The sequence below is a fragment of the Pongo abelii genome, chromosome 1 (genome assembly GCF_028885655.2).
Source record: "Pongo abelii isolate AG06213 chromosome 1, NHGRI_mPonAbe1-v2.0_pri, whole genome shotgun sequence".
NCBI lineage: Eukaryota > Metazoa > Chordata > Mammalia > Primates > Hominidae > Pongo > Pongo abelii.
The window spans coordinates 211,865,019-211,890,436 of NC_071985.2; the positions used below are offsets into that span (position 1 = coordinate 211,865,019).

Below are 25,418 nucleotides of genomic sequence, written 5' to 3' on the forward strand. Positions count from 1 at the left end.
ATAATTGCTTTAAGTTGAGGATCTTTACAAGATGTTTCTCAAACTTTAAGACATTTTAGTTCATTTTGAAATGTAAATGTTCATTTATTGTCAGTATTTTGATGTATGTATAAAGCCTTTTATTTTCGAATACCATGTAAAATATAGGCTATGATTTATAGGTTTTATTTAATGAAAATAGCATAGGAACTTAAAATACTTACGAAGAAATCTGAGTGCAGTATCATTCTAGATTTTTTAAGTTTTCATCCCTATATTTTCCAACTGTTTGGCCTACACCTGTTTTTATTTTTTATTTTTTCCAGCTTTAGTGAGGTAGACTTGGCAAATGAAACTTTGATCTGAAGGTGCTAATGTGATGATACATGTGTCTTGTGAAATGATGACCACAATCGTGAGTCTGCATGTGTCATCTCAACGCGCTGTGTGTTAGATCTCCAGATCAAAGTTTGTGCCCTTGGACAAATGCCTACACCTGTTATGAGAGCAAATTTTCGTGACTTGCCGTCAGTTTTTGCCAAAGCATTTATCTTCTCTTCTATAAACAATAGCCTTTTCATTTGACATTTGTGTCTCCCTGGTTTGTATAAGTTTTAAGTTTCATAACACATCAGAGAGTACGAAAAGCCAATTCTTGGGAAGCGTGTGGCCTCGCTAGTGTGTGCTGAAGAGCACAGTATGTAGTAGAGTAGCTCATACTCCCTGAATGCCCAGGAGGCCATAGTTTTTCATCCGTGTATTTTGCAGAGGCTTGGAGAGTTAATACAATGTGCTGTTTAGAGTGTGTTTAAGAGAGTGTTAAGGGAGTGTAATTATACATTATTTTGTAAAACTAATTTGTAAAAATTTTAGGTGACATGTTTTTAGTTATACCACATGTATAAAGATTCGTAATCATTACAATTCAGCCTCAGGATATAAGAAATACTGTTATCCAACGTTTATTTTACTTTCTCCCTTTCTCTCCAGGTGGGTCCTATGTGTATGAACTCAGCGCAGTCCTCATACACAGAGGAGTGAGTGCTTATTCTGGCCACTACATCGCCCACGTGAAAGATCCACAGTCTGGTGAATGGTATAAGTTTAATGATGAAGACATAGAAAAGATGGAGGGGAAGAAATTACAACTAGGGATTGAGGAAGATCTAGGTAAAACCTTTAAGTTGTGAGTGCCCTTTTAAAATATAAATTTATTTTACTAGAAATATTTGTGATAAATTATTATGGCTCAAGATTGTTATGTTATAGACTATCAAGGATATTTGCATTTCTTAAACACATGTAAAATCACTGAACATCTTGTATTAGCAGTGCTTGTTTTTCGAGTCCGGGTCTTACTCTCTTGCCCAGGCTGGAATGCAGTGGTACAGTCATGGCTGACTGCAGCCTAAACCTGCTAGGCTCAAGTGATCTTCCTGCCTCAGCCTTCCCTTCCTAGTAGCTGGGCCTACAGATATGTGCCAACACATCTGGCAAAATTTTTTTTGTCAGGTAAAAATTTTGTCAAAATTTTTTTCAGTAAAACAGAGTCTTACTCTGTCACTAAGGCTGGAGTGCAGTAACACCATCTTGGCTCACTGCAACCTCTGCCTCCTGGGTTCAAGCAGTTCTCGTGCCTCAGCCTCCTGAGTAGCTGGGATTACAGGCATGTGCCACAATGCTCAGCTAATTCTTCCTTTTCCTTCTTTTTCTTTTTTTTTTTTTTTTTTTTGCTCTTGTTGCCTTCTTGTCCAGGCTGGAGTGCAATGGCGAGATTTCGGCTCACTGTAAACTCTACCTTTCGAGTTCAATGATTCTCCTGCCTCAGCCTCCCAAGTAGCTGGGATTACAGGCATGTGTCACCACGCCTGGCTAATTTTGTATTTTTAGTAGAGACAAGGTTTCACAATGTTGGTCAGACTGGTCTCGAACTCCTGACCTCAGGTGATCCATCTGCCTTGGCCCCCCAAGGTGCTGGGATTACAGGCGTAAGCCACTGCACCTGGCCTTAATTTTTTCTATTTTTAGTAGAGACAGGGTTTCACTGTGTTGGCCAGGCTGGTCTTGAGTTCCCGGCCTCCAGTGATCTGCCCGCCTTGACCTCCCAAAGTGCTGGGATTACAGGTGTGAACCGTCATGCCCGGCCAACCTGGCAAAAATGTTTAAAACAATTTTTTTGTAGAGACGGGGTCTTACCTGGTTGCCCAGGCTAGTCTCGAACTCCTGAGTTTAACAGTCCTCCCGCCTTGGCCTCCCAAAGTGTTGGGATTACAAGGTATGAGCTACCACGCCCAGGCAGCAATGCTTGCTTTTTAAAATTTTAGTTAAAAAAGTTTACAATTATTTTGTTCCAGAGATGGTTTTCATAATGTCATGTTTTCAGTAAAACTTGAAGGCAAATGATCAGTTTTTAATTACCAGGTTTATTTAAGTGGGTAGGGGAGGATCATGGGTATTAAGTTAGTGATGATGAATAGTAGATTTAATGTAATAGGATTTGTAATTATTTTCCTTGGGTCAGGAAATTTATTTTGGGGAACTAATTCTAGCAGGTAAACTTTGTTTCTCCTTCCTTTAAGTATCTTACTCAAATCCTTGAGCAGTGCTTCTGTGGAAAATGAGCTGGTTGCTACTGTGTAGTAGTGAGGTCTGCCATAAAGACTACTTCTTAAAATAGTATCCTAGTATGTACTTTCATCACCTCAGTTGTCTTGGGCCTAAGTACCCATTTATTTTCCAAAGGAATGGACAGTTTTTCTAGTTGGAGCCATTTCCTGAGCTCCATCTCCTGAGCTGTTTATCACTTTCTTCCCATTGTCTGTCAGACAGGTATAGGCAATTGTCCAAGGGCAGAGACTTTGTTGTGGAAATCTAACACACAGCACAGTGAGATGACACATGCAGACTCACAATTGTGGCCATATAATTTCACAAGAAAGTGCGAAACAGCTTTGGATGAGGTTCAGACTGTGGTATCTGAATTGGAGAAAAGAAATGGGAGTGTGTGTCTCCTGCCACTCTTCTTTCTTAATAGGTCAGAGATGTTTATTCAAGGTGTCCAGTAGGCAGGAACATAGCAGTTGAGATTTGCTTTCGAGACATACGCATCATCTCTACAGATAATCGTTTGTTAACTCCATTCATGTAGCTTGGAGAAGTCATTCTTTCACTTTTAAATTTTATTTTCTTTCCTTTTATTTATATATTTTTTTGAGACAGAGTCTTGCTCTGTTGCCCAGGCTGGAGTACAGTGGCACGAACATGGCTCACTGCAGCCTCGAACTCCTGAACTCAAATAATCCTCCTGCCTCAGCTTCCCACATAACTGAGACCACAGGTGTGATCCACCACACCTGGCTAATTTTGTAATTTGTCACAGAGACAGAGTCTCCCTGGGTTGCCCAGGTTGCTTTTGAGTTCCTGCCCTCAGATGATCCTCACACTTGGCCTCCCAAAAGTGTTGGCATTACAGACATGAGCTTCCGTGCCTAACCTGTTTTCTACTTTTAAATAACATTTCTGTGTTTATAGAATTTCAGCAATCTCGCTCCCATTTTACCTAAGTAAAACTCAAATTCTTAACATTTACTTATACAGTATATGTTTTCATTATAACATTCTTACTAGGAACAAAATTGAGATAGCACATTAACTGGGTTGAGCGAGGTGGCTTACATCTATAATCCCAGCACTTTAGGAGGCTGAGGTAGGAGGATGCTTGAGCCCAGGAGATCAAGGCTTCAGTGAGCCATGATTGCACCACTGCACTCCAGCCTGGGCTACGGAGTGAGACCTTGTCTGAAAAAAAAAGAAAAAGAACTTTAAATCGTGAAAAATTATGTCTTGATTTTATTTGACTGTTTTTTACTGGTTTTTTAAAAATCTATCTACATTCTAGGTTAAAAGCATTGTTAAGGCTGTCTTATATATGGGTAGTCCTAGATTTTAAAACAGTTCAAGAAAACACAACACCCATTGGTATCTAATTCCAGTGTTTTCATAACTCATTATTTTATGTGGCATATATTTTAGCTTTCATCTTTTACATCAAAAATAGAAAATATTTTTAAATTTCATTAGACATTCATTATTGTGTTGTATCCTGAAGTTTTATGAATCATTTTATATTCCATTTTATACAAAATCATTAACATCTTAAATCTCAGGTACTCTTTTTTTTTTTTTTGAGACCGAGTCTTCCTCTGTCGGCCAGGCTGGAGTGCAATGGCGTGATCTCGGCTCACTACAACCTCCACCTCCCGGGTTCAAACGATTCTCCTGCTTCAGCCTCCTGAGTAACTAGGATTACAGGCATGTGCCACCACGCCTGACCAATTTTTTGTATTTTTAGTAGAGACGGGGTTTCACCATGTTGGCCAGGCTGGTTTCAAACTCCTGACCTCAAGTGATCCGCCTGCCTCGGCCTCCCAAAGTGCTAGGATTACAGGCGTGAGCCACCACACCCATCCTTGGGTACTCTTAATTAGGAATGGATGACTAACCTCCTCTTACCTGTACATGTTCCTGGTATTTTAATTCCCTGTGACAGTACAGTGATCTTCCAACCTTTTTTGTTGAGGTGTTGTCTGTAAGAATGTTTAACATCCAAGCATAGGTGCAAGAGAAAACAAAAAAAGTTGAACAACTTTTTTTCTGTGCACATTTTAAAATCTGACAAATTTCATCATAAATTTTAAGTAGCTCCAAATGCTGTAATTTATGACATAATAAATACTGAAACTTAAATTGTGACATCACTCTTTTAAGAATGTCCAGATGACATTAAATACCATAGAGGTTTTATATCCACCAGCATCCTTTTCAAGGATAACTGAACAGGTCTTGTTTTATAGTAGGCATTTTTAACAATTCTATTTTCTTCTGTACTACTATTTCCATTATGTTTACCCTACAGAATTTTATTCTAATGGAATATAGTAAGTTTTTTGTGACTATAAAGCTCTAAATAGTTAAAAAGTACTTCTGGATAGAATGCTGTTTTTAAAATTATGAATATTACTACATAATTGATAAAACTCATAAAAGTATGTTATAAATTTAAACAGTAAAATTTTACTGTAAATGTACTTGTTTTGTAAATATATCTCGATGTGATAGATGAGACCTTTTTCTGTCACTGGCTGAGAGGTTATATCTTTCTTTTGTGATGTGGGAGTCAACTGATTGTGAAAAGAGAGGTAGAAACCATCATGGGACCTCAGTATTGAGGCAGATCCATTTTAGAAAAGCACGTGGTTAATTGAGGATCTGGTAGCTGGATTTCCTTAGAACTGCCCATAAACTCTCTTTTTCTTTTTGAGATGGAGTCTCACTCTGTCGCCCAGGCAGGAGTGCAGTGGCGCTATCTTGGCCCACTACAATCTCCGCCTCCTGGGTTCAAGCAGTTCTCCTTCCTCAGCCTCCCAAGTAGCTAGGATTACAGGTGCACGTCACCATGCCTGGCTAATTATTTGTATTTTTAATAGAGATGGGGTTTCACCACATTGGCCAGACTGGTTTCGAATTCCTGATCTCAAATGATCCGCCGCTATAATCCCTTACCTCTCAGAACGTTACCTGGAATGCTGAAACCCAATTTGAAAATCGTTTTCATATGCTATAGTTGCCATCTGAAACACTTCATGTTTTCCACTTGCTGTTTACTTCATAGAGATTAGTGGCTAATGTTTCTGGTTGTTAGCATTTCAAATTCCTTTGGTTTTTTCTTTTTTGGGACTGAGTCTCACTGTCACCCAGGCTGCTGTACAGTGGCGTGATGGCTCACTGCAACCTCTGCCTCCTGGGTTCAACTGATTCTGCTGCATCAGCCTCCTGAGTAGCTGGGATTACAGATCCCTGGCTAATTTTTATAGTTTTAGTAGATACGGGCTTTTACCGTGTTGGCCAGGCTGGCCTCGAACTCCTGACCTCAGGTGATCTACCTGCCTCGGCCTCCCAAAGCGCCGGGATTACAGGCATGAGCCACCACACCTGGCCCATTTCATTTCATTTTTAAAAATTATGCTATTTTAGGCTGGGTGGGGTGGCTCACTCCTGTAATCCCAGCACTTTGGGAGGCTGAGGAGGGAGGATCACCTGAGGTCAGGAGTTTGAGACCAGCCTGGCCAACGTGGTAAATCCTCATCTCTACTAAAAATGCAAAAATTAGCCTGGCGTGGTGATTACACGCCTGTAATCCTAGCTAATGGGGAGGCTGAGGCAGGAGAATCACTTGAACCCAGGAGGCAGAGGTTGCAGTACACCGAGATTGTGCCATTCCACTCCAGCCTGGGAGACGAGCAAAATTCTGTCTCAAAAAAAAAAAAGAAAATATGCTATTTTATTTATTTGGGCAATTAAATTAAGTCTAGATTTATTTGTATTATTTTGACTAAATTGAAAATCTGTTTACTAAAATGATTACTGAGCTAATTTTTATTTTTCAAACTGTACATATACATTTTGTATATACTTTTATTAAAAAATAACATTAAAACAAATACTTGTGTACCAAGCAATCATTAAGAATAAAAATATTTCAGCCAGGTGCAGTGGCTCACGCCTGTAATCCCAACACTTTGGGAGGCTGAGGCGGGCAGATCGTGAGGTCAGTAGATCGAGACCATCCTGGCCAACATGTGAAATCCTCTCTCTACTAAAAATGCAAAAATTAGCTGGGTGTGGTAACACGTGCCTGTAATCCCAGCTACTTGAGAGGCTGAGGCATAAGAATCGCTTGAACCCAGGAGGTAGAGGTTGCAGTGAGCCAAGATCGCGCCACTGCACTCTAGCCTGGAGACAGAGCAAGACTCTTGTCTCAAAAAAAAAAAAAGAATAAAAATATTTCCAGTAGAGTTGAAGTCCCATATTCCCTTTAGTGATTGCATCAGTCTTGATTTTTATTTATTTATTTTTTTGAGGCAGAGTTTCACTCTGTCCCCCAGGCAGGAGTGCAGTGGCACACTGCAACCTCTGCCTCCTGGGTTCAAGTGATTCTCCTGCCTCAGGCTCCCGAATAGCTGGGATTACAGGCATGTGCCAACATGCCCAGCTAATTTTTGTGTTTTTAGAGAGATGGGTTTTCACCATGTTGGCCAGGTGTGAGCCACTGTGCCTGGCCTGTTTTTATTTTTTAATTTAATTTAATTTAATTTAACTTTTTCTTTTTCGCGAGACAGAGTCTTGCTCTGTCACCCAGGCTGGAGTGCAGTGGTGTGATCTCGGCTCACTGTAACCTCCGCCTCCTGGGTTCAATCGATTCACTTGTGTCAGCCTCCCAAGTAGGTGGACTGCAGATGCACACCACCACGCCCACCTAATTTGTGTATTATTAGTAGAGACAGGGTTTCTCCATGTTTTGGCCAGGCTGGTCTTGAATTTCTCGCTTCAAGTGATCTCCCCATCTTGGCCTCCTAGAGTGCTATGATTACAAGCATGAGCCACTGTGCCCGGCTTCAGTTAATTTTTATAATTTAAGACTAACATAAAAATCAGCTTATGGCAGTAGTGATTTTTTTTGTTGTTGTTCTAGGTTTGTTCCCCCAGAAAAATGTATTTTCTTTTCACCTTTAAAAAATGGAATGTGGCAGGCAATAGTGGTAGTAAACTTTTTTAAATATTAAAGCTAAAGAGCCTGCCAAATTTCTATGGCCTTTGAATGTTTTAGGTTGGTGTTAATGTGCCTTGGGTGTATATTTTGGAAATTGTTTTCTATAGCCCCGCTAAAGAATAAACAAACTCTAGGCACTTAAGTTAAGGTACCTTTTGATTTCTCTATCTCAGCAGAACCTTCTAAGTCTCAGACACGTAAACCCAAATGTGGCAAAGGAACTCATTGCTCTCGAAATGCATATATGTTGGTTTATAGACTGCAAACTCAAGAAAAGCCCAACACTACTGTTCAAGTTCCAGGTAAAGTAGTTTTCCAGGATTATAGCAGGCAAATGTTTTAGAATGCCATACTCAAAGATTAATGATAAGTAATGGATTGCTTTTAGTTATTATGATAAATTGATTCCATAAGGTGAATGTTGGTGAAAGTAAATATTAATTGCAAATTTACTTTTAAGAAATGAGCTTCTGAAATAAAGCAATGCAATTATTAAAAAATCAGAAAGTAATCAAAACGTGTTTAAAGTATAACTTGGTTTTATTTTGTTCAGTTTATAGAGTATTTGTGAATTTTATTCAATTATCTATAGATTTTCTAGACTTCATAATATAAAAGGTGGAGTTGCTGCTGCCCTGAAGACAGTCTGAATCATTTTACTCAGCACTTTTCTAAGCTTGGTGGCATCATCTATTCTTTTTTTCTTTTTTGAGACAGAGTCTCATTCTTCGCCCAGGCTGGAGTGCAGTGGTGCAGTCTCGGCTCACTGCAACCTCCGCCTCCCGGGTTTAAGCAGTTCTGTGCCTCAGCCTCCCGAGCAGCTGGGATTACAGGTGTGTGCCACCATGCCCAGCTAATTTTTGTATTTTTAGTAGAGATGGGGTTTCACCATCTTGGCCAGGCTGGTCTTGAACTCCTGACCTCACGATCCACCCGCCTCGGCCTTCCAAAGTGCTGAGATTACAGGTATGAGCCACTGTGCCTGCCTGGCATCATCTGTTCTAAAGTGGTGATTTTGAGCCATTCGATTGTTCTGGGAGGCTGGTGATGTCATGGAGAGCTAGGTGGGGGGAATCAACTCAGCATTATTCCAGTGGCTATCTTCACTTTTACTTCTGCCTTCACTTTGGAGGTTTCTAGCAGACAGGGAGACCATAGTTGGAATTTCTGCCAGTGTTTTAATCAGTATTTGATATGATTTAGAGATTAGCATGGTTCACTATATTTGAAAACAAGAATAAAGTTGTTTTTTGTCTTTCTGTTTTGAATAGCCTTTCTTCAAGAGCTGGTAGATCGGGATAATTCCAAATTTGAGGAGTGGTGTATTGAAATGGCTGAGATGCGTAAGCAAAGTGTGGATAAAGGAAAAGCAAAACATGAAGAGGTTAAGGAGCTGTACCAAAGGTTACCTGCTGGAGCTGGTCTGTAAGATATTCTGGGACAGCACTGTTGCTATTAAGTGCCTTGTTTTTTTATGTTCACAAATGTATATGAAGAAACTTTCTCAAACTTACTCTTTCTAATAACCCACTAAAGCCAGCTTAAACACTCTAAAAGTACTTTGTAAACTGACAATAACTTGATGTGTAGCATTCCATATTATTTCATTACGTTGTACTTCTAAAAATGGGAAGCTGTTAATAAATTATAACATTTAGGTCAGCACTCTGCATCCATGAGTATTGTAGATATTTATATTTTGTGAGATATTAACTTGTTTAAGAAAAATCCGATTGGATTACTATGGAAAAAGCAACTTGCCTGTTCTGTTTCTTTGCATACTTTGTGACCTAACAGTTTTAACAGACATTCTGAGTACAGTTTTTTTTTTTTGACACTATTAGATTAATTTGAAGTTTAATACCAAATATTATGCTAAGAGTAGAAAAGCTTTCTGCTGACCCCTGATTTCTTAGAAATATCCTACATAATCCAGCTTATCCCTTTTCTGTATATGTTTATTCAGGTTTACCTGGTGTCTCAAAATGAAACCAAATTAAGCCTTTTTAAAGGCTGATGTGCCATTTGTATTAAGTTATCTTTGTCATTTCAAAGACATGAATTCCCCAAGCCTAATTCCTACTTAAGGAAGAGAGACAATTTAGTTCTTACTTTAGAAAATAAATACTTAAGCATAATTGTACTTGTGGTTTGTCTTTTTAATATCTTAATTTTCTATTACTAGTATAACTTTAAACAAAATGTGAACAAAAATTGCTAAGTCTATAAGAATATATTTTAACTGAACTTTAATTTGATTCTGACCCTTGTTTGTAATCTGTTACTTTAACTCTGTCCAAGGGTTGGGATTATCCTAAAGAATTAAACTGACCTTAATTTAACTGGAAATGATTTGGAAATGAACCCAGGATTCAAATCTCTAAATTTATAGGTCTTTGTTCAAAGGTGTTAGGACTTAGAAATCTATTTTCCAAACTTTATTCACGGTTTCCTGTGTCCACTGGGCAAGAGAAAGGGACTTAACTGGGTCTAAAGTGAAATACTCATTTGAACCACTCTTTAGAACTACAGAGTTCAAAGATGTTATGTGTCAAGTTAGCACTGTGCTTCCTTTGGCTGTTTTCATTCAGCATATAGGAACCTAATGTTCTTAGAATATGCTTATGTTCTTAGAATATTTCTCTGTGTTATTTATACTTTTACCAATTATGAGCTATATAATTCTTTTCCGTTTGCAGTAAACTTATATTGTAGACAGTCCACATTGCAAAATTATGTAGAATCTCAAAGTTAATGAGCATGGTTTTGTGCTGGCAAGAGAAGTCTTTTGTTATGCATTTTCTAAATCTTATTTTTGTGTGTGAACATATTTAAAGAAAGATCACTTACCCTAAAATCTAAGCCTCAGTAGGAATGTGCTTTTGGCCCTTTTTATTTCCATTGAGATATACTTAAATTATCTCTAGGTAAAGTGTTTCAGATGTTTTTGATGCTGTGATTGTTCTAAGACTTTATAACTTTCCAAAGAAAATGTGTCATGTTCAAAATCCAGGTGTTTTTTTTTTTTTCTTTTTAAAGAACTTTGAACCAAAATGTATATTTCCTTGTGGTAAATTGTTTAATATTTTGCTTTCCTCATCAAATGCTGAGGTTTCATATAGTCCAGTATCTCTAGCTTGATAATGGGAGAGTTCGCCCTCATTTGGAGTTGATTATATCCATGGCCTTTGGAAAGCAATGCTTGTAGTTTACTGAATCACAAATACTAGGGAATATATTTGAGGGGCCTACTCAGTCTTTTTCTAGTGCAGAAACATCTGTAGTGTAAAAACTTTGCCACAAACAGAATCTGCCTTAACTATGAGACTTGTGCTCCACTTGTATTCTCAGGCAAGCTCTTGGCAGAGTCAGTGCAACTCTTTATGATGATAGAGACTGAAAATGGAAAGAAAGACAGACTTCTGTGACCATAGTCACTCTTCCTTCGTGGAACCCACAGCGCACTAAAGTGAAATCTGGAAAACTTGCTGTTAGTAATAAGCATGGTATTAGATTAGAATTATAGGCCTGTTCTCTGCTTTCTGTCTTCCTGCTCTTACTATAAAACCATACATAGTTTTTCTAATCATTGTATCTTACATTAAATTTATATTGAACGATTCAAAAACCAAAACAACAAGCTTTCCTTGGAAGTTTTCTGTGAGATTGGAAAATGTTGTCTTGCCTTTGAGCCCCATTGTTGCTGGACAGTCAGGGCCACAGTCACCCTAGGCTTTGAATTCCTGCAGACATCCCCTGGCAAGGAGGGCTTTGTGCATTTTTAGCTTTCCTAGATTCCTTTCATTGTGAGGGCCAGGATTCTTAGGGTGTTTTCTTTCAGTTAGCAATAACAGATACTGCTGTCTGTCCACTCCTCCCCAGCTGCTGGGGAAACTAGAATGCCTAGTGACTTATTCTTGAATGTTGCTCTTTATCACAATCCTGTTTTTTCTCCTTTGATAGCCTTCATATTACTTACCATTTTAATCTAATTGACTGTCCTTGGGAAAAGATTAGAGTATGCTAAGACTTTTATTTTGCTTTCAGAAAGGGATCATTTATCTTTGCATTCCCCAGATACCCAGTGTACTCTATCCCTGGCAGATTAAGCTTGATAAATGGCAAATAAAGTCGGGAGGCATTTTGAATGTAATTAGCCATACCATGCTATACTGTAAAGTGCTGCAGCTGTGTTACATATACTGCGTCTTAAGGTCTCCTCTTTTTTTTTTTTTTCCGAGACGGAATTTCACTCTTGTTGCCCAGGCTAGAGTGCAATGGTGCAATGTCAGCTCACCACAACCTCCGCGTCCCGGGTTCAAGTGATTCTCCTGCCTCAGCCTCCCGAATAGCTGGGATTACAGTCGTGCGCCGCCATGCCCGGCTAATTTTTTGTATTTTTAGTAGAGACGGTGTTTCTTCCTGTTGGTCAGGCTGGTCTCAAACTCCGGACCTCAGGTGATCCGCCCGCCTCGGCCTCCCAAAGTGCTAGGATTACAGGCGTGAGCCACCGTGCCCAGCCAAGGTCTCCTCTTTTATATATTAAGCTTATGTAAATGTATAATTAACCTTTCCATATCTCTTTTCTTCCAAAAAGCTCAAAATGCTTCACATAGCTTATCTTTTATACTCAACAACATCCCCATGAGGTAGGTAGAAGGCAGGTATTATTACCTTCATTTTACAAATAAAGGACTGGAAACATAGAAAGTTTAAGTGACTTGCTCAGGTTCATTTTCTTGGTGGCAGAACTTGGATTAGACCATGACCTCGACTCACAGTCCTGTGCTCTTTCTCTGGAGCCACATTCGACTTGACCAGTTAGAAGGCTCTTAGTTGATGATGTACAGTGCCAAATTTTGTTTTCATAAAAATTGAGATGGTTTACTGTAAAATTAAAATGGGAGTTAGTTTTCTAGACATGTAACTCTGGGGAGTATAAAACTGGTCACAATGGGCTTTGCGTTGAAGTATCTGTCCCTCAGATCTCATCAGAAGGAGTATATAATACAAAAATATAAATTCAACCTCTGTATGTTTTCTTCTATGTTTTATGCTGGGACTCACTGGAGATCTTTGTAAGTAATCAAAGCTGGCCCTTTATCTTTGATTTTGGCTTTTAGGGAATTCTAGGGACTTCCTTTCCCCAAATTAAAACTCATTTTGAGGTGTTTGGTTTTGTCTTTTAATTTTTGCAACTTCAAAATTGATGATGACTCAGTTCTAGTGTACTTTATCCTGGAACTTGTTTAAAATAGGTTACTCTCTTGAAATAAATAATAATATAATGAATAGATCATGACTTGGATTTGGGTGGGGGAATTAAATACCTTTTCAAAATTGCCATCAGTATCATCTTGGGTGAGGAAAGTTCAGTGGTTAAAAGCATCTTCTGAAGTGTGGTCGTAGTCGGTGAGGTTAATTTCAGTTTGGCTTCTCATTTTAATTTTCAGATGTATATCACATATATGTGAAAAGTACTGACAAAAATAATTTATGAAATAAACATAGTAGGGCATGAGGTTGTGTTATTTGTGAGGCAGCAATGGAGCATGACTTGTAGTCAACAAACATGGGTGTCTTGATCAAAGCTCTGCTGTGCTATTAGGCAAGACTCTATGTGGATGCCTCTTGTAGAATGTGGTTAATAATACCAGCCAATCTCATAGGGCACTGTGCAGACTCAGCATTACGGTGCACAGCTCCTTGAACTCATAGGAGTGGCACTTAACTGGAGCTTTGTGTCGTACTCATCAAACGTCTTCCCCCAGACAATGATTCTTCTGATTCTGCTAACTCTGGACAGAGTTTGCATTGTCTTTTGAGAAAAATGAATGTATCACTTAGTCAAAAAACTGTAAAAATACATAGGCTTTTTCCGATGCTTGCTTTCTCAGAGCCCTATGAGTTTGTCTCTCTGGAATGGCTGCAAAAGTGGTTGGATGAATCAACACCTACCAAACCTATTGATAATCACGCTTGCCTGTGTTCCCATGACAAGCTTCACCCGGATAAAATATCAATTATGAAGAGGATATCTGAATATGCAGCTGACATTTTCTATAGTAGATATGGAGGAGGTCCAAGACTAACTGGTAATTCAAGATGTCCTCTCTGTTTAAAAAAGAACAGCTCATTAAATCTTCATCTTACGGTCTTTATGAGTGTGGCTTATGATGATTTGACCCAAACTATGCTAGACCAAATATTCCTTACACTTTGCACAAAGGATTTGCTAAATAAAGTAGAAGTTAAGCAACTGATGCTATTCATAGAGGGTTGATGGGGGTTTTTAGTTTTTTTTTTTTTTGGTTTGTTTCTTTTAACCCCTCTCAAAGCAGACAAAATAGGACCGTTTTGAGAAAACTGTCTGGTAGTAGTTTGTTACTCTGTATAATACTGTTTAAGGTACTTAAGCCCTTGTCTGATTAATTACAAGTTTGTGCCTCCATGTTATGGTGACTTTTTTTTTTTTTTTTTTTTTTTTTTGAGACAGAGTCTCGCTCTGTTACCCAGGCTGGAGTGCAGTGGCTCAATCTCAGCTCACTGCAACCTCCACCTCCTGGGTTCAAGTGATTCTCGAGCCTCCCGAGTAGCTGGGATTACAGGCACGCACCACCACGCCCAGCTAATTTTTGTATTTTTGGTAGAGACGGGGTTTCACTGTGTTGCCCAGGCTGGTCTCGAGCTCCTGGGTTCAAGTGATCCACTCAACTTCACCCCTCCGAAGTGCTGGGATTACAGGCAGGAGCCACCGCGCCCGCCCGGCTATGGTGACTTCTAACAGTGTGTGAGCTGTAGATGGTTACTTAGTTTATGAATGGAAGCTACTTGATTCTACCTTAAATATAGAGCTGTATATGACCACATAGTACCCACGGTTTGTTTTGGCTGCCTTTCTGTTCTGCCTCCTTGAAACATTTTTCTTTTTACATGAGTAGCTGCCAACACAATCCTCCCTCCAATTTTCAGATGAGGCTGTAGGAAATTACATGACCCCTCCCTTCCCAATACACTTTTTCTGAAATTAAGTGCTGTTTTCTAATGCTATACAACTTATTGCATAAAACCTGATATTTAACTACATGCTGCAGGCCTTCTGTTAAACACAACTGGAGTTTTGCTTCCTAAATTTCTGGGAATTTTTGTTTTTGTTTTTTTGAGACAGTGTCTCACTCTGTTGCCCAGGCTGGAGTGCAGAGGTGCAATCACAGCTCACTGCAGCTTCGACCTCCTCAGGCTCCCGTCTCAGTCTTCCAAGTGGCTGGGACCACAGACATGCACCACCATGCCTGGTTAAGTTTTGTATTTTTTGTAGAGATGGTGTTTCATCATGTTGCCCAGGCTGGTCTCAAACTCCTAGGCTCAAGTGATTCACCTGCCTCGGCCTCCCAAAGTGCTGGAATTATAAGAATGGGCCACCATATCTGGCCCCTGTTTTTTTTTTTTTTTCTGAGACAGAGTCTTATTCTGTTGCCCCAGCTGGAGTACAGTGGTGGAATCATAGTGCACTACAGCCTAGAACTTCTAGGCTTAAGCAGTCCTCCCACCTCAGCTTCCCAAGTAGCTGGGACTACAGGTACACATCACCATGACTTGCTAATTTTTACATTTTTTGTAGAGACAGGGTCTCACTATGTTGCCCAGGCTGGTTTCAAACTCCTGTTCTCAAGCTACCCTCCCTGCCTGGCTTCCCAAAGCTCTTGGTGGTATGAGCCACTGTACCTTCCACTGTTCTTAATTCACAATGAATAAACCATGCAGTGGGAAGGGCGTTCACATTTTAGATGATTCCTAAAACTTCTTTGAGTTTTAAACCAGGCCCTTCATTTTGCTTTTCCTTTTAGTGTGCTTTGAAGATCACTTTCACATGAAGAGCACTATTTATAATTATCAGCTATATTTAACCCCCCCACCATAGAACCTCAGTTATTTGATTATCATCTTGTAAAAATTGCATGTAAGCCTTGTCAGATACTATATTTAGATACTTTTAATGTAATACAACATTTTGTCTCTCATTGTTCTTTCTTTATTCAGATAACAGTATTGCCGTCTTGGTTTCTAATTGTCTTAGTAAAATAATTTAGGGTATATACCAATTTGCCATATTGCCAACATTTGTGACTTTGGTTTAGAATGTGTCTGTGTTTGTGAAGTGCTAAAAACATTTTCCTAACAGGAAGTCTGTCTGAATGAAATATATTTCCTTTCATTCTTTCTTGCCTGTAGTGAAAGCCCTGTGTAAGGAATGTGTAGTAGAACGTTGTCGCATATTGCGTCTGAAGAACCAACTAAATGAAGATTATAAAACTGTTAATAATCTGCTGAAAGCAGCAGTAAAGGGGTATGTTGCACAGTGTACATTGTTTGTGATAAACTAAGAAGTTTTCAAGAGGTCATAACCAAGCATCTCGTTATTTATTAAAAATAGGAGGTTGGGATTTTTAGAAGAAGGATGATAAAGTGGATGGTAGAGCCAGATCAAAAGTAAATTTTGCAATGACTGCCCCTGTGGCAACGATAAAGAAAACTGCTGAGTCAGATAGCCTTTGCCACTGTAGTCCATCCTACCATTTGATTGGTGTGATTGGCATGAAGGTAGGAAAAGCAGGATAATATTTAGAATGGAAACAAAATATTAGATCCCTGCAGTTCAATAGTGAACAGAGAAAATGACCAAAATTAGGAAGTGGATTAAAATCAGTTACATGTACAGTAGCTGATGTTGAGTGTTTGTAATTCACTTTAGTTGTTTTTATAGGCAAAGAAGGGAGGACAGTGTTTGGAAATATTGCTTGTATGATTTAATATTCTCTCTGTTCCACAGCAACGATGGATTTTGGGTGGGGAAGTCCTCCTTGCGGAGTTGGCGCCAGCTAGCTCTTGAACAGCTGGATGAGCAAGATGGTGATGCAGAACAAAGCAACGGAAAGATGAACGGTAGCACCTTAAATAAAGGTAACACTTTAAACCTATGTGTAGATCGTTGTGAAATTATACCATGAAAATATAAGTGGACCAGGCACGGTGGCTCATTCGTGTAGTCCCAGCTACTTGGGAGGCTCAGATGGGCAGATCACTTGAGCCCAGCGGTTATGCCAGCCCCACTGCACTCCAGTCTGGATAACAGAGTGAGACCCTGTTTCTCTAAAAAACAATTTTAGGCCGGGTGCGGTGGTTCATGCCTGTAATCCCAGCACTTTGGGAGACCGAGGCAGGTTGATCACTTGAGGTCAGGTGTTGAAGACCAGCCTGAGCAACATGGTGAAACCCCGTCTCTACTAAAAATACAAAAATAATTAGCCAGGAGTGGTGCTGCACACCTGTGGTCCCAGCTACTCGGGAGGCTGAGGCAATAGAATCGATTGAATCCAGGAGTTGTAGGTTACCATGACCCAAGGTTGTGCCACTACACTGCAGCCTGGGCGACAGAGCAAGATTCTGTCTCTTAAAAAAAAAAAAAAAAAAAAAAATCCAAAAAATGAGTAAAATTGGTTTCATACCCATCCATGTAATTTTAAAGACAACTTTTATTAAACTACAAGCTCTCACAAGTAGGTCAGAGCAAATAAAAGATTTTTAAGCTATCGAAATTCAGCAAGGACTCAGCAACTCACATGTGAAATTTTCCTTTATAACCTATCATGCTTGGGCTCAAGCTCTCTCTAGTTAATCACATTCAAAATTAATATTAATTCTGTTCTAGGCTAAGAGTTTAAAGAAAGGTTAAGTGTACTGCAAATTGGCGTAATATATTGTATGCTCGGTACATTTTGGTTTTGGATTATCTGCCACACTGCCTTTGTCAAGTAAATGAGCTTGTACTTCTTTATCTTTCATCAAGTAGAGAAGGCAGCTTTTAAATAGCTTTCTGCTTATAAATTGTTCTGAGTTTCCTATGCTTTCAAATCAGAAATTATGTTATTGTAAATCAAACACTAAATTTAATTTTATAATCAGTGGTTCATAAGATGTCAAGGAAATTTATTACTTTAATGTTCTTGACCTTTATTGAAATATTCTGTATTTTCTGCATTCAAGCATGTCATATCATTTGTATCATTATTTTTTATTTTTTAAGTTTTTATTTTATTTATTTATTTATTTGAGATGGAGTTTCACTCTTTTTGCCCAGGCTGGAGTGCAGTGACGCAGTCTCGGCTCCCTGCAACCTCCGCCTCACTGCAACCTCTGCCTCCTGGGTTCAAGCGGCTCTCCTGCCTCAGCCTCCCAAGTAGCTGGGATTACAGGTGCACACCACCACGCCCAGCTAATTTTGTATGTTTAGAAGAGACAGGGTTTCACCATGTTGGCCAGGCTGATCTTGAACTCCTGACCTCCCAAAAGTGTTGGGATTACAGGCGTGAGCCACCGCGCCTGACCAGTTTTTATTTCTTTTAAATTCTAGAGATAAGGCCTCACTATGTTGCCCAGGCTGGTCTCCCAACTCCTGTGCTCAAGCGATCCTTCCACCTTGGCTTCCCAAAGTGCTGGGGTTATAGGTGTGAGCCACTGAGCCTCGCCCATTTCTGTCACTTTATATTATATTTATTTTATTTGGTATTGATCTTCCCATCTCACTACCTTACTTTTTGGGAAAACCAACCCAGTATTAGTTTTAAACTCTTTGAGCTGTGATTAACATTTTCAAACTTGAAGAGTTTTTACTTTTTTTTCTTTTTTGAGACTTTTTTTTAACTTTTTTGAGATAGAATATCACTCTGTCCCCCAGGCTAGAGTGCAGTGGCGTGATCTTGGCTCACTGCAACCTCTGCCCCCCCCCCCCGCCCCCTGCCCCTCCGCCTGGTTCAAGTGATTTTCCTGCCTCAGCCTCCCAAGTAGCTGGGATTACACATGTGCCACCACGCCCGGCTAATTTTTGTATTTTAGTGGAGATGGGGTTTCACCATGTTGGCCAACTGGTCTTGAACTCCTGAGCTCAAGTGATCCGCCCACCTTGGCCTCCCAAAGTGCTAGGATTACAGGTGTGAGCTACTGCACCCAGCTGAGTTTTTACTTTTGATTAAAATATTTTATTGTGCTATATAATTCATGAACTTAACATCAATTTGAGTTTTATTATCCTGTCATTTGAAAAACCATACTATAATTTTAATGATAACATGTGACTTAGTGTTAAATATTTATTTACTGCTTTTTAAAACCTCTTTAATTTTGGAGGCCGAGGCAGGCAGATCACAAGGTCACGAGTTCGGGATCAGCCTGACCAACATGGTGAAACCCCTTCTCTCCTAAAAATACAAAAATTATCCAGGCGTGGTGGCATGCACCTGTAATCCCAGCTACTCAGGAGGCTGAGGCAGGAGAATCATTTGAACCTGGGAGGAGGAGGTTGCACTGAGCCGAGATCGCGCCACTGCACTCCAGCCTGGGCGACAGAGCACGACACTGTCTCAAAAAAAAAAAAAAAAAGCCTCTTTATATATCAGTGTCCCTTCATTTTTAGTAAAATTGGGTGCCATAATAGAAAGTGCCTTCATGTTGGCATAGCTTAAAAGTATTTTTCATGTTGCTTTCAGAGTAATATGCCTCTATTCTCCTTCCGCCATTAAAACATTTCAAAAGCTTCAAGCAGCACAAATGTGACAAAGTAGAACTTCAAAGCCTTCCCACCAGATACAATCACTGTAAATAGTGGGTTTTTATAATACAGCTCATATGGGCACAGTTGTACATCTCTCCCTGTCAAAACATACAGCCCTTTTTATTGATTGCATTTTGTTTTGTGGATTCATTATGTTTATCTGATTCTATTTTAATTTTTTACATTACTATGTACACACAGGTGAAGTGAGAGTCCTTTTGTGTCCTGTACTTACATCATTACAGAATTTTCAGATTATTTCTGAGAAATAAGTTCCTAGAAATTGCTGGATCAGAGTTATAAATATTTATAATTGCCACATACTGACACATATCGGTAAATTTTCTTCAATATATGCATATTAGGGGGTTCATTTTTGCATGCTTTTGTCAACATAAAGAATACATCCATCACATCAGTTTTGTTTTTTCTTGTTTTGTTTTGTTTTTGAGATGGAGTCTCCCACTGTTACCCAGTCTGGAGTGCAGTGGTGCGATCTCGGCTCACTCCAACCTCTACCTCCCGGGCTCAGCCTCCGGAGTAGCTGGGATTACAGGCATGCACCAGCACACCGGGCTAATTTTTGTGTTTTTAGCAGAGAGGGGTTTTTGCCATGTTGACCAGGCTGATCTTGAACTCCTGACCTTAATCTGCCCACCTCAGCCCTCCAAAGTGCTGGGATTACAGGCATGAGCCACCGTGCCCGGCAGTCACATCAATTTTTATCAGCCTGATACAGGAAGTTAGACTTAGCCGTGTTGAGGCTTAACGTTTTTCAAAATGTCATTGAGGTTGACCATCGTCTTAGGCTTGAGAAGTTATTTGTATGTGTGACAGAAAAAGAGGAGACAGAATTATCTGGTCATATCCTTCCTTTGCCCATTTTTTCACTTGATTCTTGTGGGTTTTTTTTTTTTGTTCGTTAGTTTGGTTGGTTGGTTTTTTGTTTGTTTGTTTGTTTTGTTTTGTTTTTTTAGACAGGATCTCCCTCTTTCACCCTGGCTGGAGTGCAGTGACGCAATTGCAACTCAATGCAGCCTCCACCTCATAGGCTGAAGCAATCCTGTCACCTCAGCCTCCTGAGTAGCTGGGACCCCAGGCACGTGCCACCACGCCCAGATAATTTTCATACTTTTTGTAGAGATGGGGTTTTGCAGTGTTGCTCAGGCTGGTCTTGAACTCCTCCTGGGCTCATGCGATCTGCCTGCCTTTGTCTTCTCATGGTGCTGGGATTACAAGCGTGAGCCACTGTGCCTGGCCTCTACTTCAGTTTTTGAATGATTAGTAAATATTTTTTGTATGTATTAATTGTAGTAAAAATGTGTGAAGTTCTTAACCTGGAAAACCCATGGATAATGATTTTTTTTTTTTTTTTTTTTTTTTGAGACAGTCTTGCTTTGTCGTGCAGTGGCGCGATCTGGGCTCACCACAAGCTCCGCCTCCCAGGTTCACGCCATTCTCTTGCCTCAGCCTCCTGAGTAGCTGGGACTGCAGGCGCCCGCCACCATGCCTGGCTAATTTTTTGTATTTTTAGTAGAGGCGGGGTTTCACCGTGTTAGCCAGGATGGTCTTGATCTCCTGATCTCGTGATCCACCTGCCTCGGCCTCCCGAAGTGCTGGGATTACAGGCGTGAGCCACCACGCCTGGCCCCCGTGGATGATGATTTTAATCATACTTAAGGATTCTTCATTTGATCCTGTTCCCGGTATATACAACTGTAAATTGATAGTGACACAGTGTAAAAAAGTAAGAAAAGCAGATATTGGAAGAGAAACGTTAACAGCAAAAGCAAAGTTTTTATTATATAGTGGTCCACTCTTATGCAAGGTTTTGCTTTTCATGGTTTCAGTTAACCTGCAGTGAATTGCAGTCTGAAAATATTACATGGAAACTTCCAGAAGTAAACAATTCATAAGTTTTAAATTGCACACTGTTCTGAGTAGCATGATGATATTATATCTCATACCCTCCTGCTTCATCCTGCCTGCGACATGAGTTTTCCCTGTGTCCAGCTTATCTGTGCTATACATGCTACCGACTGGTCACCTAGCAACCCTCTTGGTGCTCAGATTGACTGTAGGAGTGCCTGTATTCAGATCACCCTTATTTTACTTAATAGTGATCTCAAAGTGGAAGAGTGGTAATGTTGGCAATTCAGGTATGTCAAAAAGAAGCCACAAAGTGCTTCCTTTAAGTGGAAAGGTGGAAGTAAGTTCTTGATTTAAATAAGGAAAGAAAAAAACTTGTATGCTGAGGTTGCTAAGATCTATAGGAACAAATCTGTCTGTGAAATTAAGAAGGAAAAAAATTCATGCTAGTTTTGCTGTCACACTACAAACTGTAAGTTATGGCCACAGTGTGAGTTAAGATGGAAAAGGCATTAAACTTGTGGGTGGAAGACATGAATAGAAATGTGCCAATGGATGTTTATCGAGTTCAGTGGTATATGAGGTTTTAGGCATCCATTGAGGGTCTTGGAACATATCTCCTGACTGATCAGTGGGGAATACTCTGTTTGATGATAAAGGTTAAGTCCTTATTTAATTTGCCTTTAATGCTTTGTGTTCACCCCCAAAAAGTGTAGGTAGGTGAAAATGACATGCCATGACATGACATGTAGATGATTAACTTGGTTTATGACACAGTATTCTCGATACTTTGACTAGAATTAATAGAAGAATTCCATTTTTTGAATTTAAAAAGGCACATTTTCTTGCATAACCTAAATCTTCAAAAGTTAGCTGTCATTGAGATGTTCCTCTTTCCTTTTAAGGGAAAGAAATATAACACTTTTTAGCAGAACTGTGTAGGAATCACATGGGTCTAATTTTCAGAGTTTTAAAGTTTTCTTTGTTCCAAATTGTGCAGAGTAGTATATCTGCTACTTTCAACTTTAAGTACACAATAACCACAGCAGATATCATTTGTATTTCTTTTGATTAGATGAATCAAAGGAAGAAAGAAAAGAAGAGGAGGAATTAAATTTTAATGAAGATATTCTATGTCCACATGGTAAGCTAGAAGCATAAATGAGTTCTGTTTTATTATCCTTATTTTAGTTTTAGCTTCTACTGCCTGGCTTTCATGCCAGTATCTCTCACATCTTACCTGGGAAAAATGTTTTTTTTAATAGAATTTCCCCATATTTAGAGGAAATCATTGGAAAAGAAACTTCTTGTCACTTGTTCCATTGAAGTGCTTTTGAATTTTAAGTATTGAATTTCAGTTGTTTCCCATGATTGTCATTGTCCAAGTTAAACACTTTGAGAATAGTGCTCATATGTTTCTTCTTCTTCATCTTGTTAGGGCTGTCTTTGGTTTTTATTTATTTTTTTATCTGTGCAACAAGGTCTCTCTCTGTTACTGTCCTAGCTTAGTGCAGCATCAACATCCTGGGCTCAAGTGTTCCTCCTGCCTTGGCCTCCTGAGTAGCTGGGACCATAGGCATGCGCCATCACACCCAGCTAATTTTTAAATTTGCCTCCCACCTTGGCCTCCCATAGTGGTGGGATTATAGGCACAAGCCACTGGGCTCAGCTTGATTTAGTTTCTTGTTTGTGTATTGACCAGCTGCTGTGTACTGTGTGCTAGATAGTTTTTTAAAAAGCTAAATTGTAAATCCTTATTTAATCCTATGTATTGGTTCATGTATTTCTTTACTTGGTCTTGGTGAATGCTTACTTCTAATAAGTAGCTTTTACAAGATGATCATGCAAGGGATTCATCATATATTAGGCACAATTTTCTATTCTAATAGCACCCTGAAAGTCGAGCAGGTGTCTGTTTCTCAAAGCTTTCTACTTCGTAAGTTCCCCTTCCCACCTCCAAAAAGTCTGAGCACTGAGTGCGGTAGCTTGCACCTATAATCCCAGCTACTAGGAAGGCTCAGGTAGGAGGATCGCTTGAGCCCACGATTTTGAGACCAGTCTGGGCAACACAGCAAGACCCTGTCTCTAAAAAAATATTAAGTGGGTTTGGTGGTATATGCCTGCAATCTCAGTTTCTCAGGAGGGTGAAAGGATCACTTGACCCAGGAGTTTGAGGCTAGAGTGAGGTATGATCACGACGCTGCACTCCAGCCTGGACGACAGTGCGATACCCCATCTCTTTAAAATAAAATCAATAGGACACTAAATTTGACACAGAAAAGTTGGCTTGTCAGTGGTTCATTTTGTTAACCCATGTTCATGCGTTTCTTGTTATGTGGTAATTTATTGCTAATATTTAGGATTCCTGTTGATCCTAATGAATTCCTAACTGTAGTTCTTGTTTCATCGGTTCACTGTGAACCAGTGGATGATGTCTCACTCTTATCCCTGATGCACATTGGCACTTTTATATGAAGTGCCCTTGATGATACTAGTGATGGTTGTTGCCACTGGAGTAGTACTAGCATTCTGGATTATCTCACTGCACTTTAGCTTGCGAGGTGAGTGGCATTCCCATTTACAGGCCACACAACTAGAAAGGGGCCATCCTGGGATGTGTGTTTGGGTCTTGGTCTCTGTGAGTCCCAAGTTCCTGTGTTCTTTCTATCGTATCACCCTGTCTGTCTACTGGTTGGTCTTTTACACTACAGGTGCACAGCAGGAGAAGATGAGTTGACCTCGTGAGTGCTGAATAGCAGGAGGAAATAAACAGGGGAAGGAAGTTCGGGTGAATAGCCAAAAGGAGGTGTATTTTTCCAGTGATGCTCTCATATCACCTTTTCTAACCTTCACAGCATAGATGTGGACATAGGATTGGTGCCTCCATATTGAGAGTTGAAGCATCTGTGGCAAAATACTGTGTCATGCTTGGTGCTACCACTTGGAACAGTGCTGGAACTTAGATTGTCCTCGTGCTCCTTAGCTCACTGACCTTTGCTCTGCCTTCCCACCTCTTATCATGTCATTTCAATACTGACAGTTTTGAATACAAAGCATGGCAAAGCTGAATGTCGTTTCAGGACACATAGTCCACTCCCCAGCCTATCAGAAATTGTACATAAAGGCCGGGCACGGTGGCTCACACCTGTAATCCCAGCACTTTGGGAAGCCAAGGCGGAGGGATCACTTGAGTCCAAGAGTTTGAGACTAGCCTCGGCATCATGGCAAGACCCCATCTCTACAGAAAGATCAAGAAATTAGCCAGGGGTGGTGATGGTGTGTATCTGTGTTCCCAGCTACGTGAGAGGCTACATTGAGAGGGTTACCTGAGCCCAGGAGGTCAAGGCTGCAGTGAGCCATATTCACGTGCCACTGTACTCCAGCCTGGGTGACCGAGCAAGACCTTGTCTCAAAACAAAACAAAAAAGAAAGAGAGAGTGAGAAAGAGAAAGAAAGAAAGGAAGGGAGGGAGGGAATGAGAAGGGAGTGAGGGAGGGAGGAAGAAATTGTATACAAGGGTTATTTTTTTAGGCTGTTATCTTGATCTGTAACTCAAGTGTTTTGATGCCATACTTTGTTCTCAAATATTTTAAAGGATAGTTTGGCCGGGCGTGATGGCTCACGCCTGTAATCCCAGCACTTTGGGAGGCTGAGGCGGGCGGATCACTTGAGGTCAGGAGTTTGAGACCAGCCTGGCCAACATGGTGAAACCTCATCTCTACAAAAATACAAAAATTAGCTGGGTGTCATGGCGGGCGCCTGTAATCCCAGCTACTCAGGAGGCTGACCCAGGAGAATCATTTGAACCCAGGAGGTGGAGGTTGCAGTGAGCCAAGATGGCGCCACTGCATTCCAGCCTGGGCAACAAAGCGAGACCCTGTCTCAAAAAAAAAAAAAGATAGTTTTCTGCCTTTGTTTTTGTGTTACGTTATCTGTCAGCATACCATGTGTCCAGGGTAAAATTTTTCTGGTATAGGATACCTGGCCTTACTTAGATCCACTTTACTCATTAAGTTTCTGTTAAAACCTCTTTCTGGAGGTGTGCTGATGATGTTGGTAGGAGGGGGATTATAGTGGGCAATTATTGAATGTTTACCATTTGCCTGTAGTTTTCCACATTTATAAATATTAACTCATTTAACCTGTTTTGTTTTGTTTTGTTTTGTTTTGAGATGGCGTCTCACTGTGTCACCCAGGCTGGAGCGCAGTGGTGCAGTCTCGGTTCACTGCAACCTCCACCTTCTGGGTTCAAGTGATTCTCCTGCCTCAGCTTCCCGAGTACCTGGAACTATAGGCATGTGCCACCACTCCCAGTTAATTTTTGTATTTTTAGTAGAGATGGGGTTTTGCCAT

The 25,418-nt window shown here is 40.1% G+C and overlaps 1 protein-coding gene across 2 annotated transcripts in view; it reads left to right on the forward strand.

The window, feature by feature from the left end:
• The window catches only part of USP48 (ubiquitin specific peptidase 48), a 105,855-nt gene that overhangs the window by 47,382 nt on the left and 33,055 nt on the right, over positions 1–25,418 (forward strand). The window contains exons 9-15 of one of the 2 annotated variants that reach the window (XM_054546749.2): positions 970–1,149; positions 7,762–7,890; positions 8,860–9,009; positions 13,486–13,683; positions 15,821–15,935; positions 16,419–16,549; positions 22,141–22,209. In XM_054546749.2, the coding sequence (XP_054402724.1) occupies positions 970–1,149; positions 7,762–7,890; positions 8,860–9,009; positions 13,486–13,683; positions 15,821–15,935; positions 16,419–16,549; positions 22,141–22,209 (972 nt within the window). The remainder of the gene's footprint in view (positions 1–969; positions 1,150–7,761; positions 7,891–8,859; positions 9,010–13,485; positions 13,684–15,820; positions 15,936–16,418; positions 16,550–22,140; positions 22,210–25,418) is intronic. The other variant, XM_024255904.3, reaches the window with a different exon arrangement.